Source organism: Plectropomus leopardus, chromosome 18, assembly GCF_026936395.1.
Source record: "Plectropomus leopardus strain MGB_pleo_1.0 chromosome 18, ASM2693639v1, whole genome shotgun sequence".
In the NCBI taxonomy this organism is placed as follows: domain Eukaryota; kingdom Metazoa; phylum Chordata; class Actinopteri; order Perciformes; family Serranidae; genus Plectropomus; species Plectropomus leopardus.
Genome location: NC_142193.1, coordinates 9,557,963 through 9,574,546, shown reverse-complemented (window position 1 = coordinate 9,574,546; position 16,584 = coordinate 9,557,963). Strand labels below are relative to the sequence as shown.

Genomic DNA, 16,584 nt, shown 5'->3' with positions numbered 1-16,584 from the left:
AAACTGTATTGCTTACATTTGGAGAAAAATACATATGTATTCAGGTTTTAGTGCAGAATCAAATATTTTGATTTTGAAAGCATTCACTGGAAGAACTAGACTGAAAGCTAAAACTTTTTTTGCACAGTTATTACCAATATGGATGCAAATGATTGAAATTACTGACTGATGACATAGTGAGCTATGACAAAATGTAGCACTACAGGTCATCACTGTAACCAGGAGGGGGCAGTGAACAATCATAACTCTAAATGCACTTGAATCAACCATTGACTTTTCCTGTTGTCATTAAACTGCATGTCGTTAACACTGGTGATACTAATGATGTTGAGTTGCGGTCTAGTTGGATGGCAACAATAAAAATTTCACTGTACAATGCCGCATATGTAATAATATAACTCCAGCAGGGGCCAGAACACCTAAACCATGCTGTCACTGATGTACATCTGTGTTTTTTGTGAGCTTGTGCAGTGGTTTATACCATATGTTTTACAGATGTTTTTCATACTTCAATTCATCTTGGCCTCATATCATTCCTTGTTCCTTTAGCCTATACATAACAAAAGCTAAATTCTACATACTTGCTTTTGTAAAATACGATCATTTAAATAAAATACCATGGGACTTTCTTTATGCAAGCGGAACTGTTGTACAAGAGTTGCAGGTCAAAGTAAAAAAAAAGGAGTGTAAATAACATGTAATAACTATAATATATATCACTTACATAATAAATATTCAAAATCCACAAAAGAGATGATAATACGGGTGTCAAGAGGTGGCTGAACATAGAAAGACTTGAAAGCCAAACAGTACTGAGTAGCAGGCACCTTGTATGGTAGCCACAGCCACCAATGTACGAATGTGTGTGTGAATGGCTGAATGTGGTGTGTACTCTCTCAAATCTATCTATCTATCTATCTATCTATCTATCTATCTATCTATCTATCTATCTAATCTATCTATGCTTGACAGTGACAGCCTTGTTCCACTCTCAGTTGTGATTTGTCCGACAGCGCGTGAACGCATCACGAGCAGAGGTGAACCAATCGCGTGCGACATCCTGCCGGAGAAAAAAACCCTTCTGTTCTGATGAAAACCGAGACGTGAAGCGGAGTGGAGGCTAGTAACTCACCGGCACCGGGGCCAGAAGCGTCTACAACAAAAGCCTCGCCGAAAACTGAATGAGAGAGCAAATATCAACCTGCAGCCACAGAGTGAACAGACGTTAGCAGCCCCAGCGTGTCGCAGACAAGAAGCGCAGATGGTGAGTGCTTTTTCTCGTCTGCTAGCACCGTGTGTGTGTCTGCAGCCTCCCTCCCTCCGCTGCTCTCCTCTCGGCTGCTTTTTTTGTCAGATGAGGTGAGGTGATGATGCCCGTCCACTGGCTAACAGGGTTAGCTAATCGGGAGCCGGTGTGTTGTATAAACTACGATGTGAATGCTGGATGTAATTGAAGTATTAAGGGGGAAAATAACATTAATGGAGGCTTTGTGTTGAATTTAAGGAAAATTTAACCGCCTGCCGTCGTGTTCTCGATGCTAACAGTGCGCCGCTTGTTTTAACGTCTATAAACGGTAGTTAGCTAGCTTTCTGGCTAATTAATATCAAAGATGAGCTAAACCCCACTGAATAACATGTTAAACACAAATTACGCCAGGTAATTTGAATGGCCATATTTTAACAGTTCTAATTTAATTTCCCTCCCCTATTAATCGATTTGTAAATTGACTCGTGGTTTTATATTATGTGCTGTGATTTCATGTTCTTGTTTTGTTCAAACAGCAATTACAAGCCTGAGCACGTTCATGTTTTTGTTTGTGTGCTTATTTCTTTGTTGTGGCCAAATGTAGGCTCCAACCTGCCCAGTGTTACATAAAGGTCTTTAGAAAGTACTGTGAAGTAGTCTGTAATAGGAATTTGACCTCACACACCTCAAACACAAACAAAAAAATTAGCACATAAATAAAATCAGAAAATCTATTTTAAACTTAGTTTAAATTTAACCAACGATATCATGGTTGCAATATTGCTTACTGAGATTCACATTAGTTTCGTGGTTTTCTTTTTCTTATCTTACTTTCAGACTTATTTGCGATATGGCATTTTACAGAGAACATGGGGTAATGCTTGTTATTCATTTCACCATATCCATGATCAAAACATTATCCAGGCCTCAGATCATCTTTCTGTACAAACAGAGAGTAATCAAAAACCTCCATGCGGTCTCTACATGCCACAGCATCCTCCAACTGGCATGCAGGGTTTCTCAAAACATAGGATTCAACCCAGGAGAAGATACTGGTGTACTCCAAAAAACAGATCTTAACTGGGATACCATTGTGCAAAATGTCCACTGCCATAGCTGCTGCGATCATCCGTTTAATACAGCATTAGCAGCATTAGATTTAAGACTCTACTCCAGGTGGAAGAAAACATGTGTTTCACTCTTGTTGTCTTGCCAGTGTTAGTGTTTGACAAGTATTTTACAAACTGCGCTGTGGTCTGGCAAAACCACTTTTTATCCATCCAGGGCACCACATTTACAACACTGTGTCATTATAGCCCTGGCATATGGCGGCAAGGCTTAAGTAAGTATATGGTCATTTTCATTTCCTGCCACCATCAGTGGGTTGCCTGACTGTAATTTCATTCAGAGTTGACAGCACAGATTGACACCCTGCTCTGCTGGCTGATTTACGTCAGTATTCTGGTGGATTTGAGAGGCCACTGACGCAATTTCACCTGTTCGTCCGAAAAACCCAAAGCAAATAATGTGGATTAAGACAAAGCATGTTGTACAAAGCTGCTGTGAGGACTAATAACATTTATTTTGTTTGACCATATGCTCCTCTGTCAAACAATTACCATTAACAGCACAGAAAACTGATTTGCCAGGCATGTCAGAAGTGCCATATGTTGGGAGGGGGGTGTTTTCGTGCTGTCAGATGTGCAAAACAGTTTTAAATGGGTCGCCAGCAGGTCCAGGCAATAGAGCTGCAGGCAAAAATGATCAGACTAATAGTTTAGTTATATACCTAGTCATTTTTTAGGGTTTGCTTTGAAAGGTTTTTTTTTTTTTGTGGAAGCCAAGTTTTATCCTTGCACTGATTATGATGTGTGCTGCACATGAAAATTACATCAAGCTCATTATTTTCTAATCACCAGACAAATGTCTGATAGACACTGGCGCATATATACATGTGCCCCACCCATTTTATGTTGCATCTTGTTTTCTCTTCTAATGGGGAATTTTAAATCTGACTTCAGGCTCTGCAGACCTGTATAGACATCTGCCGGGCTGACAGGCAAAGATTTAACACATTCCTTTCACTTTGATTGGTTTGATTTATTTCATTGTCCTGACATGGTTCACTGAAGTCTAATTAAAATCAGATCTCAGACAGATATAAGGTCCGGCTGCACTACAAATACAGCAACAAATTAGTCTAAGTAAGATATCAAAAGCTAATAATTGTCTTTTTATTGCTCTTTATTTATCAGTATTATGTCAATATGATTTATTTTAATCAGCAGCTCTCTGATGTTAAAATCTTTAAATAATTATTCTTAGTATTATTTGTCCAAGCAACAGCCATACACTCACTTTGCTTTGCATCTCTGTGGCTGTCAGCACTGACCTAATGTAGGCTATCTGGTTTGAAAGGACCTTAGGGCAGGCTGATTTTTAAAAAGACAGTGTAGAGTTTCCCACAGTATCAACCGTCAACAGTAGATGTTTTAGGAGTCAAATTTCGAAGTCCGCAGAGCTCTGTGGGATCTACACACTCTAACTTAAATGATCCGCATTTGATCTTGGTAATTAAGATGATTTATTTAATGGAAAAAAGTCAACATTCAGTCCCCTGTCCCTTGACAATAATTGTTCAAGTCAACAACATCTCGGTTAAGGAGCCTTCAGTGTGTGATGGTAATTTTCTGTGATCGCAGGGCTGATATTTGCATGTCAGAATTTTTTTTTTTTTTTTTTTGTGGAGACGGGATGGGGCATGTTGTCCTGAGTTTCAGTCCTGGAGGGGAGTTTGGTTGTGAAATGGTCCCTCTTTTCCTCAGTCAGTGAAAACATCTGATCAGAAGTAGCACTTGAGGCTGTTTCTTTTCTACCTTCAAGTCACTGCAGGCTCCAAGTCTTCAAAACATTCTTTTACAGGCCTTCACTGGTTTTGTTCTTTGCAATTTTAAGAAGAAAACATAAACAGACCAGCTGCTGCAGCATACCAACCCCAACCATTAGTCTTTAAGAACATTGCAGGTTTGAACACCACTTAGAGTAGGGACAAAATGAGAAATACAATTTTTCTTAAAGATCAGATGATGCATTTGCCTTTTTTGATCTATTATCTGGTTTTGGTGAAGTTTTAGCTCAATGTTGGACAGATATGTGACACAAATGATCAGAGGACTTAAGTAGTTTCAATTGTGCCCTCAGGCAGCTTGTTCAAAGAAGTGACAAAAGGAGACATTGATAGCTTTTTCAGCTAAGTAAGACAGGCATTGCAGTGCAGAACTTAATGTTCTGTGAACAAAAGTTTGCTGTCTACAAATTACAAGTGAAAAATCTGTTTCATTTTTTTGATCTGAAAAGGCAGCAGCCTCAGGAATGATGATGAAATGTGAGCATTTAGACTGTTTGACTGTTTCTCCTTTTGAATAAAAAAACACACACACAAAGAATGCAAGAAATTCTGACTTCTTTTACTTGATTAATCAGTTAGGGGGTCAACAGAAATGTCTGCAACTATGCATAATTTATCAATCCCTTGAGTAATTTTCTAAGCAAAAATGTCAAAATATTGCAGAGTGGTCTCCAGTGCGAGGATTTGCCTCTTTTTTCAGTTTAATATAATTATAAATTGGATCTCTGAGATGTGTACTGGTTGATCAGACAAAATATAGGAAATATCCCATTTGTAATTATTGTTTTTCGCAAATTTTCGACATTTACTACACAAAAAGTTAGACACAAGGCTGTTTAATTGAAAAACACAAGTAGGGGAATTTTCTTTTGATTTTATTGAAAATAGTTGGTAATTGTGACCTTATTTTTTCCACCTAAAAGTTGATCAGTTTTGAAGTGCTTGTCAAATAGCAGAAGCATAGCTGTACACTCTGATAAATCCTTTGAAAGCTTTTATCTGGACATTAACAGCCTGCTCAGACAGGAAGTGAAAAAACAAGTGTCCGGCATCAGTTGACTGAAGAGACATGCAGACATCCAATGCCCTTCACACAGAAAAGTGCCCCGTCACTTTCTCGCTGCATACAGGAAGCTCAAAAAGGGAAGAGAAGTAGAGGCTGACCAAACGCTCCCAGATGTGATTACTCTGCAGACCGGTGTGCTGAAACTCCATCTGAAGGATCACTTTGTTTTATCGTACTTCCCTCAGTTCCCCGGCCAGTCAAGTATCAAAATTTCAGCTAATACTTACTTTTCTGTCACAGTAAAGTTTAAACAACCACATACCAATTTTGAGTTGGATTTTTTTTTCTTGTTCACATAACTTGCTCCATCTCTTCATGTTCTGAGTTACTGATGGAAGATTGCTGTTATCTGCCCTGTAGCAGCTGTTTCAGTTGCTGGATCTGTGCCATGGCTTGCAGGTCCAGAAAGTGAAATGTACAGTTAAGATGCAATCTGCAGAAAAATATTACATTTAGGACTCATGGTTTGCATTACTAGTGCTGGACTTGAAAATATTGTTTGTTATGATTCGTTTGAAGTCAAACTGATTGACAACTGAGAGAGAGGCTGATTAACACTGTTGAGTTGGATTTTCAAGAATGAGCTTCTTGACATTTGTTCTGTTGTTTCCACTCTGTTGTCCCAAACTGTCAAACAGTGATCACGTTTCTAAAAATAAGGGATGAGAGAGAGTGGGAGCCTTGTTTTAGATTAATGACATAAGACATTTGTTATCATAGCGCCTGCCTTCCCTTCTACGGGCCTGTTGGAGGGAATCACGCACCACAGTGTGTATTCAGTGATGATCGAGTGTGACGCGGGGGGGTTGTCTAATTGTGTTGTGTCCATCAGCACAAGGAGGTTTGAACTCTGTAAATAAATTGGCCTTTCACTCTCGTAATATTCTTTAGAGTTGTTATAACTGTTTTAAAAGGCTGCAATTTACGTCAGCAGATGGCCTTTGTAAACACTAAGATCCAGACAAGAGGGGTCTGGTTTGTACTTTTGGCACCTGTTTGATTTCCAGAACACAGAGGGACTGGCACACGTTATTTTGAGGTTGCATGCTTTTTAAAAAGCTGTCAAGTGTCGACAAGGGCCAACAGTGTGGGTCACACTGTGATTACAAGGGTCTTGGTGTGTCCAGCTTTAGTGCCAAAGTGCTAAAAACTGCAGTTCCTTGAAAAGTGACTTGATTCTGGCTCCAGAAGCGAGTCAAAGGAGTATTTCTGCTGTAAAATGCCCAACTTTACAACAGAAATAAACATGTTTACAGCCAGGTACATGAAGCAGTCTGTAAAGCTGTTGTCAAAATTTATGACAGCTCTACTTGTATTTTTAACTCCTCAGTTTACATTATATTAAGGTGTTAAGTTTTAAAGGACAGGCCACTTAAAGTGACAGGCTGTCTGCTGATAGTGTCCTCAGATTCGTAGTTAGATCCACTCCTTGCTCCTCCACAGCTCCACCCCTCTGATCCAAATATGGTCACATTTGGCTCCAACAAAACCAAGTTGGCGAAAGCAACCGAATTCAAGGCCTCAAATAACAGCAGTCCACAAACCAATTGGTGACGTCACAGTAGCCACGTCCATGATTTAATACAGTATGTGGTCATTAGTGAGTTCAGCATATCATAGAAAACGGACAGAGGTAAACTGCTAACATGACTCTGTCAAAAGGTAATATCCACCTACCAATACTCTAAAATTCACTAAGTAACCAATTAGATGTTGCTTGTTTCGTACAAAAATGGAAGTGAAATAACCCGAGTTATTAATTCCAGACTTTTTCTTCACAAATTTCCAGTCTACCCTAAGATTTGCTAACTGGCTGCTGACTGTAGCTTCATATTTACAGTACAGCCATGACAGTTGTATCAATCTGAGTGAATAAACATATTTCCCAAAACGCCAAAGTACTCCTTTTTAAACAAATTGAAAGGGAAAAGATGAACCTGTCACTGTGTTACCAAAACCTCCTGGATTGTTGCAACATGAACACAGAAACACACACAAGCAGACGTGTGCAGGTGTGATTTAATATTGAAGTGAGGGATTGATGCTGTGAGGTAAGAGTTGAACCTCTGTTGCAAGACTTCACCACTCGTGTGAAAGTAGTCTTTGTTGGGTAAGACACGACTCTCCAGCTGGCCCAAGCTTCTCACACAGTGTGCTATGTCCAATTGCTTCACAGTTGTGGTGTAACAGAGCTAATTAACTGCAGTACAAACCCTCTTTATTTATGTTTACATTGAACACCTTGTTCTGTGCTCATGGAAGCCTGAAATTTCCCCTTCGTCCATGAATTTGGTTATTCTTTGTATCTTTTATTGGCCAGGACAACTCTTAAGCTAATTTGGGAGTTGCTTGTTACTGAACAGAGATAAATCTCGTCATTTTCTCACCCTGCAGCTTAAGTGTACATAACAAGTGGTCGTTAGCAGTTGTTTATTGGGATGGAAGTCAGTTAGCTGCTGCTGTCCCTATTGGGACTCTACAAGACAGAGGAAACCAGATGTGTCATCACAACTTCCTGCCACGTTCGAGCTGTTGGTGGCAATTGAGACTCATGTACATATAAGGTAAAACAAGACAAGATGGCATACGCTAATCTGAATTCTTCCTGGATGCCTGTGTGTATGTGTGTATGTGTGTATGTGTGTATGTGTGTATGTGTGTATGTGTGTCTGTGTGCTTGGAATGCATGCCTACCCCCTAACATGGTAACTAATCTTGCTGTGTTGTTTTTACCAAAAAGAAACAAAAAAAAAACATTGGCAATGCCTTCACTGAGGTCAGTTTTCCTTTTTGGGCAGCATTAATTTCATGATTTCATGTACAAATGAAGCCCTTACTGACCTCTTTGTCCTGTTCTAGCTGATGTAACCCCCCCCCATAACGGGATTGTGAGAACTTAACACATTCAAAGTTTTCCGTACTGTTAAATATTGTTGAAGATCAAAGTCATGTTGGCTCAGCAGTTGTGCTGCAGCGACAGGAAGTGGTCTCACATGCAGTGTGTGAGATAACCAGCAGTGTGTGAGATGTCTGCTAGCTTATCAGCAGCATATTCACTCAGCTCATGAGGAGTCGGGGATGAAGAGGAGACTGTTTGGATGTGATTGCATCTCCAGGAAGCTGCATGGCCTCACTTAATGAGCCAATCGTTTCAAAAGCATGTCATCCGGTTCTCGTAAGTGCAGGGAGCAGCTTTGCTGCACCTCCTACTCAGCTGTTTAGTGGTGGTGGTGTTAAAATTAAAATACAGAGGCAAGATTCATTCATTGATTGCTTTTCAAAGAGGGCCACTCTTAGTTTTCTAGTTAGATTCACAATTGATGTAGACACGAGGAATGGCAATGTCATAGTATACGTTTGTCCACCAATCTTTTATTGTATGAGGTTGGGAGCGATGTTGCGCATCAGTGAGCAGGACGTCTTTGTCAGCACGATTGTGTGCTCAATACACACACTGAACATTTTGTGCTGATCATGACAGTGATGTCTTTTGAAGAGAGGATGACCACTAAATAAATGACACTAAAATGAATCATTTTATACTTATATATGTACATAGTTGATCTTTTTCAGGGCAAGTTTAACAAAAGTGTCAGATACAGACTTAAATATACATACACCACCTGGTGGCAATTAACAATCAGTGACCTTTTGTTTTTATCGTGATGAAATATTTTTATAGCCACACGTTACATGCTCTGTTTTAGTCATAACAGACATATCCGTCCTGTGTATTTGATCTGTAATCAGTTTCTCTGTGAAACGTGCTTGTTATGTTAGTGCTACGTGTCATATAAACAGCAGATACAGTGATGTGAAACTGCATGTACTGTGATTGTCTGCCCCTACTTCTCAAAGTTTTTGCAAGTGCGCACGCGTTAATTATTAGTCATTTAAAAGCTTTTGATCTGAACTTCAGGCAGGTCAGACTTTATGAGGAAGATGGATGCACATACTTCACGTTGTCATTTCCATCACTGTGGGGGACTCTAGATTTGTCATTTTGCCTACAAAGCTAGAAATTTTGCAAGCCAAAAAGAGTAATAGACTTGAAAAAATGATGATCAGCAGTTGCGTCTGATGCTAAAGATCTTCTCTTTGCAACTGTGGTAGCAGCGCCTGAACCCCCCGACCCCACCTCCACTACTCCCCTCCAGCTCCAGCTCCAGCCAAACAGCCTTACATAACAGGGTTTTAGCAAAGTCTGCAGTGGACTTTTCCCCTGCCTAAACAGAGGCAGCCCTTCTTCCCCACACACTGGCTTTTCATGGTACCATGTACTGTGTACACGTCTGAATGTCTCTCTGTCTGTTTATTATCCGCTTGAACTACCTGTTGGCCCTGTGTAAAGATGTGGTCATGCTCGTTGCTGTCGAGGACAGGCTGCAATACTCTGGAGGGCAGATACAAGCATTCCTACTGTCCTCCAGCACAAGATTGTGCAAGCTTTTTTCTTTCCTCTGAACCTTGTGAGCACCTCAGGGGAAGTCTTTCAATTCCTCCTGTCATTGTGAACCAAGCTGTTATTACGTGACACTATGTGCAGGAAAATGTGTGGCCTATGTTAAAAGGCGACCAGAGAATTAAAGAGTAAACCTGTGTGAAGAAGTGAAAGAAATGCTTCATCACAGTGGTAAATAGGAAAGCTGCTAAGATTCAGACCAGCAGAGCAGGTGTCGTTCATCTTATTTCATTAAGAAATCTCGTACCATTTGTAAGAGACTTCAGCTGATACTTCTCTGCGAGGTTTCCTAACAGGAAGGCTGGTTCTGAGCTGCTCTGCTATGTTGAGGGCCGCCCCATGCAGAGCGTCCCACAGCTCAGCTCACATGACCAGACAGAAGGCACCTGATCCTCTCCCAGGGGTGCAAAGAGACAGATGGAGCAAATAAAAAGAGGGAGAGAAAGAGAGATCAGATAGACAATACTAACACATTGGTAAAGGTAATAAGAGGACAGTGAAAAATACCTTCCTCCATCCATGTGACGTTCGTCTGTTGGAATCTAATAAGACTCCACTGTTGATTTTACCTAATATTTGCTGTTGCACTTTTAAGATGAGTCTTAAAACAGATATGAATATGTTTGTTTAAATGTTACGTTTTTTTTCTGTTTGCTTGTCCAGGACACCAGGAATACCACTGAAGAGAAACCTGTCCAGCGATCTAAGGTAAATATGCACCGTCTCTCTTTTCTTTCACTCATTCATGCCTCTCTGCTCTTCTTCTGTGTGAGTTATTCTTGCCCCCCTTCACATTAATCAGCCTTTTGATCTCAGAAAAGAGCAACTTTCCTGCATTTTCTCTTAAAGAAAATGCTAGCTTTCATCTCACTGAGGATCAAGGCCGAGATCAATGCGTGTCTGGTTGTAAATTGGTTTATTTGTGTGCTCAGTCTTTCAGCTTTAAGACCCAAAAGGAGGTGTGTATATCATGTGAGAAGACGGTCTACCCGATGGAGAGATTGGTTGCCAACAACCAGGTCTTCCATTCATCATGCTTCTGCTGCAAGCACTGCAACGCCAAACTAAGGTGAATATATATATTGTTTTCAGGGTTTCTGTGGATTCATTCATCTAAAAATAAGGCAGTAATTGGTATGAAAATGTCTTAAATCAATCTTTGAAAAGTATTAACAATTCCCAAAAAATGCTCAGACAAAGCAATCTGGATTTTTGTAATCCTTTTTTGCTGATGTTGCTTTGTAAAATGTCAAAATAATTGTTACATCTATTTAAAAAAACAAATTTACCGAATGCATCTTGCATTAACTTCACTCTGATCAGGGTTGTCGAACCAACAAAACTCATATTGTGTTTCTGGCTTGTTGTAGAGGATCCCTTGTCTGTTACCAAGCTGTCACTGTATCGTGGATGATATTGGGAAGTGCAAATTCAACATGAATTGTCTGTTTAACCAAGATTTCTCAGCATGGCTTAAACCGGTATAAAGCAATGCATACAACATGCAAAAAGTTTTTCACACTCAGCACAGTGCGATTTAAGGCAGTGGAATCCTGCATGCAGAGTGAGAAACACAAAATTGCCATATCATGTTATATGTTAAAATAAACATTGTCCCTAACTTGTCAGTGTCAGTTGATGTTTTAGGGTTTTTCTCTTCAATTTTGATGATTGTAAAATTGGTCTTAAAGGTTCAGTGTGTAGAATTTGGTGGTATCTAGTGGTGAGGATGCAGAACTGAACTGTGTGCCAAGCGTGCAGGAGATCTGTGTTGGCCAACGTAAAAAAAGGAAAACTGATCCCCCTGTTACAGCTGTGTTGGTTTAAACATTCTGGGCTACTGTAGAAAAAAATGGTGGATTCTGTGGAGGTGGACCTGCATTCTAAAGGCCTTTGCACACTGAGAATTATTTTTTTCATCCAAAACTGAGAAGTTTGTTCGACCAAGAATCAATTGAGAAAATGTGGCTGCAGGACACATTTGCAACAAGACAGATGAATGGGATGCACAGTATCCTTTCATTACTCAGAGAGCTCACTTTCAGGCAGTCAAATACAAATATTCAGGTGGATGATAATGACCAGTAGGATGATGAGGACGGCATACAGATAAAAAGAGAGAGACGGTGGACAGCTCAGCCCCTCAGGGCAGCAGCAGTGCCAAATGCAAAAGACGAGAGAGAGTGGTTACAGCCAGATACGTAAGTCCAGTGGAGAGAGGAAAAGCAGGAAATACATCTTTTCATTTTATCTCATATTGCATATTTTCACAACAAATGGAAAAATAGAAGCATCAGACTCAATGTGCAAGTTTTCTGTGCATAAAGTTCTTTTGTTTTTTTTGTTTTTTTAAAGATGTTTAAGAAGGATTAAGAAAATGCATGGTTTTAAGAAAAACTTCTGCAGCAGTGAAGCTGATGTAGGCCTGCTTATAAATAAATACAAAGTAAATGTGATTTCAAGAAAATGTAAGATTAAAGTATAAAAAGTATGCATGCAAAAAGGTTTTAATAAATTCTATAAATCAATAATAATTAAAACTGAAAGAAAAGCAGCAAGTCCTCATACATACAGTATACATGAAAAGTTGGAACCATAAAATGTTTTTTGCATGAAAAATGGCTTACACAGTTAAAAAAAATTGTTGAAAATTACTTTTCTACATTATTCAACTAATTGTTTCAGCTGCACTCCTATACTTTTTATGGTTTGTACACAGAAAGTGTCATTTTTAAAGTACACTCCAGCACTGGTCAGCAGAGGGATGCACAGTACCTGACATTACATTATTTGGGATTAATAGACCATGTATAGTAATATTTTTTTTAGCTCTGAAAAATAAAAATATCGTCTACTCTAAAACATTATCTAAATTTCATAAAATGATATTAATGTATTTTTTGTAATATTCTTCAAATGTAAAACTTATTTTTCCTTGCACTGGGCAACTATCTGGCTTGTGAAAACGAGACCACTCTGGCGAGTCTCGAAAAATCAGTGGGTACTAACAAAATAAGAACAAATCATGGATACCAGCAAAAGTAAGAGAACATTTGTTAGTGTATCACTCCTTACATGAGGCCCAATGATTCCTATTTTGAGGTGATTATAAACTAATGAAAGCATAGTTATGCATATATATATTCCATTTCTGCCAATAGATGCCCCATAAATCCTACACACGGGACCTTTAAACTCAATTCAGAGTGTCATTAAAGAAAGTCTTTCACTTGCCTGAAGATGTGGGAACCCTCTGTGTTCTCTTGACTTTCTTCTTCTCCTGACTCTTTTTGGTTCGTACATAATGGTTTCATTCTTCCTCTTCCCGGCAGCCTTGGCACCTTTGCAGCTCTACAAGGTGAATTTTACTGTAAACCCCACTTTCAGCAGCTGTTCAAGAGCAAAGGCAACTACGACGAGGGCTTTGGACGCAAACAGCACAAAGAGCTCTGGGCCTCCAAGGAGACAGATAATATAACAAAGACGGCATAATCACATCTGCCTGTGTCCCATCTTAGCCATGCCTCTTCCTCCTCCTAACACCTCCGATACATCACGATGAACACATGCCTCATATGCTGGGGCACTGTTAAATCACCCACGCGCTCACTCTCGCTTTTTAAATACCATCGGAATAGATACGTGCACAAACAGCTCGGAAATGACTGGCCAGTCATAATCCATTCAATTTTAGAAAAAATACTTTTTGGGGGATACATTTTGAGTTCAATTTAATTGATATCTGTTTCTTCCTTATTTTATTTCCCAATTTCCTCTCCTGGAATTGGAAGTTGATTGTGACCAAAAGCCTTCTCTGGTACGGGGAGTATAATAATGATAATAATTTTTTTAAATTCTTTTTAATAATTTGCACCCTTTTTAATTTTTTTGAAAACAGTATGCTCAGGCAAACATATCAGAGAGGTTCCAGAGCATCCATGTTTTGCAGTCGAGCATACACTCAGGTCAAAATTTTCATAGTTTCACTCATTTTAACAAACCACAAATTGAAATAATAGTCCTCAGTATTGTGACTTTGCTGTCAGACAGTTTTGTCAGTTTGTCAGGTTTCATATATTTGAGGAACAAACAGGGTACAGAGTACTGTAAAAAAAAAAAAAATAAATAACGGCGCACATCAGCAACGGCTCACCTCTCGGGTTTTAATTTTTGTGTTTTGTCATTGTTGGCTTCATCCCATGGTTTGTTCTGTTTTTATTGACCACTGTAAGTCTTATCCTTGCATGTTGGGATGACTGGGTCTTAATAGCCTTATCTTATGACTGTATCGATCTTTTTGTGTTGTGAATGATTTCATTTATTACGTTGATGCATACCGAATCACTTTTTAAAGGATTTTAGAAGCACTTGAGTTTGGATTTGATTGATGTCACGGCATAAGTTAATCCTCTCTGAGCTTTTATCGGTGGTTGGAAATTTTAATGGAATTCTCAGATTGTGTTTTGTATACTATCTGTAAGTAGAGCTGTAGTTTGTGATTAGTGAACATTCCCCACCTCGCTGTACTCTTTGTCTTGCACATATGACCACACGTGATCACCAGACAAGATAATCAATCACAGGGAAACTGAGGCCTCGTGCGTACGCTTCCATCACTCCGTCGGATGAAACATCTTAAGAGGAGCTGTAAATTGGTTGTGAAAAGTGTTCAAAATGAGGATGTTGATGGACGGAGCTCAAGCCTTGCAGGAAACCACACAGTTCTGTTCGTTCGTCATTTCACGCCCTGTCAGTTGTTGGCGTCTTGTGGTGATTTTTTCCCCTGCTGTATTTGACTGTGTTCATATAGGTGGACGTTTTTTATGGGGGATGTAGACGGATCTTATCCGATCACTGTGTCTTGAACATCCATCAATACGTTACCCCCATCCAGTAAAGCGTGGACAGGTTTCCTTTTTTAATAAATGCCTTCCTGTTCTCATCTCCTGTCTTATTAGCTGAATATGTCTTAGCACATGGACCTATTTCTTAGTATTGAATTTACAGTAGGTGGCTGATTAAGGGGGATGTCACAATTTTGGTCCCCTGATGTGCTCTTGCATGCTGCATGCAAAATCCATTGCAGAGCACCCCCTGCTGGTAAAAGTATGACAGTGTCTGGTGTGAGAGGAAGAACTCGTCCCTAAACTCAAACATCGCCTTTATTCAAAGTTTTTGAATATGTTGCCTCGGCCTGCAGTGCAGCTACTGCGCTCCAGCCACTTTTTTGAAATTTAATTTAATTCAAACACCTAAGATATTATCCCAGCTCGACAAGATCTTCGCATCTTTATTTCATTCTTTTGAAAGAATGAGTCTAAAGCCATTCAAATATTTCATCTTAAAAAAAGGTCTGAATACCACTGAGACTTGACTGACACTTGAATGACACAAAATACGTTTTGTGACTGAAGGTTTACTGTGAATTTGAGCATGCTGTGCAGAATAGAAACTCAAACAGATGGATATCTGCTACTTTGTTTTTTTAAAGAGAAGCCTTAGAAATAAATAGCTGACCTTATTGCTTTTTTGTTTCAAACAATTCCTTTGAGTGCACAGATATTTACAAAGAAATCTCCTGATCATGCCTTTTCAAAAACAGACCTGCTTATGTTAGAATCCCACTCTTTAACATAGGATTACTTCACTCAACCAGCAGCCATTTTTTCCCACATAACCACTTTTTATCAACATAACATGTACAGTAATTCCACTGTGTGTGTATGTGTGTGTGTGTGTGTGTGTATGTATGTGTGAGGATGTATATTTTATATTTTCCTTGTTTCATTTTAAAACGGTCCTCTGGATCCCTGAGAATGCTTTAAAATCAAGAATATTGTATCTAGAAATGCTGTCTTTGTCATTCTCTGTTAGCAGTTCGCCAAGGTACAACTGCAGAATCTGTGAATTGCAACTTCTAAGTGTAACAGAGCAGATAAGGTACACTTAACACTGGTGCCAAGAGGCTCAGGTGAATGATTGAGGTGTAACGTTGTAAATGTTAAACCTGTGAGTCACTTCATTTTGTGCTTACCTTGATGTGGACTTACTTTTCAATGCTGTTCTGTCATCAAGACATTTTAAATGTATGCATCTTTGAAAATGTATTACAGACTTGACCTGTGGAGTTAGGTGGCCTTACAGCAAAAGGACGCTTGGACTGTGTTTTCAGTCGTTCTCCTCTATTCTCCCTTCTCGCTATTGCTTAGTTGTGGTATGGAAGTGTAACATTTTAAAATGTAAGCCACCCCCCCCACCCCCCTTCTACGCCAATATACACAATCATTTTGTGCGTTTTCTTTCTTGTTTTTCTTTTTTGTTTTTTACATGCTTTTGGAGAAAAAAAAATAAAATGCTGGTGTTGATTTAATGCAGTGTTTTTAGTGTTTATTGATGCACTGACTGACTGCTAAATTCTTGAATTCCCACGAGTTTGAGTAAATGGATTGACTCAGGGATATCAAAATGTTCACTTTTGTGTGGTTTATTTCTACTTGGACTTCATATTGTACGTTTTACTCCACTACAAATATTTGACATCTTGAGTTACTTTACAAATTAACATTTTGCAAAAACAATTCAAGGTTCCAGTTTAACATTTGTGAGAATTTGCTCATTTTCAATCAGAAAACAATTAATGGGAAAAATAATAAGCAGATTAACCTGTAATGAAAATTATCATTAAAATACAATAAAGCTCCACCATAATCAGCCACTAGAGTAAAATCCTGTCTTTTACATTAATGCAGGAGTAAAGATAATCTAACTATATAATATATATTAGTGTAGTCACAGGGGACATTTTTCTGCATAAATCTTTTACTTTTATCACATTAAGTACACTTCCATCAATATAATTACATATTTCTATCTATCACTTTCAAAGCAGGATTTTTACTTCT

General features: G+C 39.0%; 1 protein-coding gene across 1 annotated transcript; it reads left to right on the top strand.

Moving 5' to 3' along the window:
• Window positions 1–1,074: 1,074 nt before the first annotated feature.
• On the top strand, window positions 1,075–16,052 carry limd2 (LIM domain containing 2). The gene is made up of 4 exons (XM_042505048.2): window positions 1,075–1,264; window positions 10,346–10,390; window positions 10,615–10,751; window positions 13,015–16,052. The coding sequence occupies exons 1-4, from the start codon at window positions 1,262–1,264 to the stop codon at window positions 13,172–13,174; spliced, it is 345 nt and encodes a 114-aa protein (XP_042360982.1). The 5' UTR covers window positions 1,075–1,261; the 3' UTR covers window positions 13,175–16,052.
• Window positions 16,053–16,584: the final 532 nt, after the last annotated feature.

What these genes read in the sequence shown, in the direction of transcription:
- limd2 (XM_042505048.2), top strand. An exon ending in AACCTGTCCAGCGATCTAAG is followed by an intron (nt 10,391 to 10,614) that starts GTAAATATGCAC and finishes TTGTGTGCTCAG; the next exon opens with TCTTTCAGCTTTAAGACCCA. An exon ending in CACTGCAACGCCAAACTAAG is followed by an intron (nt 10,752 to 13,014) that starts GTGAATATATAT and finishes TCTTCCCGGCAG; the next exon opens with CCTTGGCACCTTTGCAGCTC.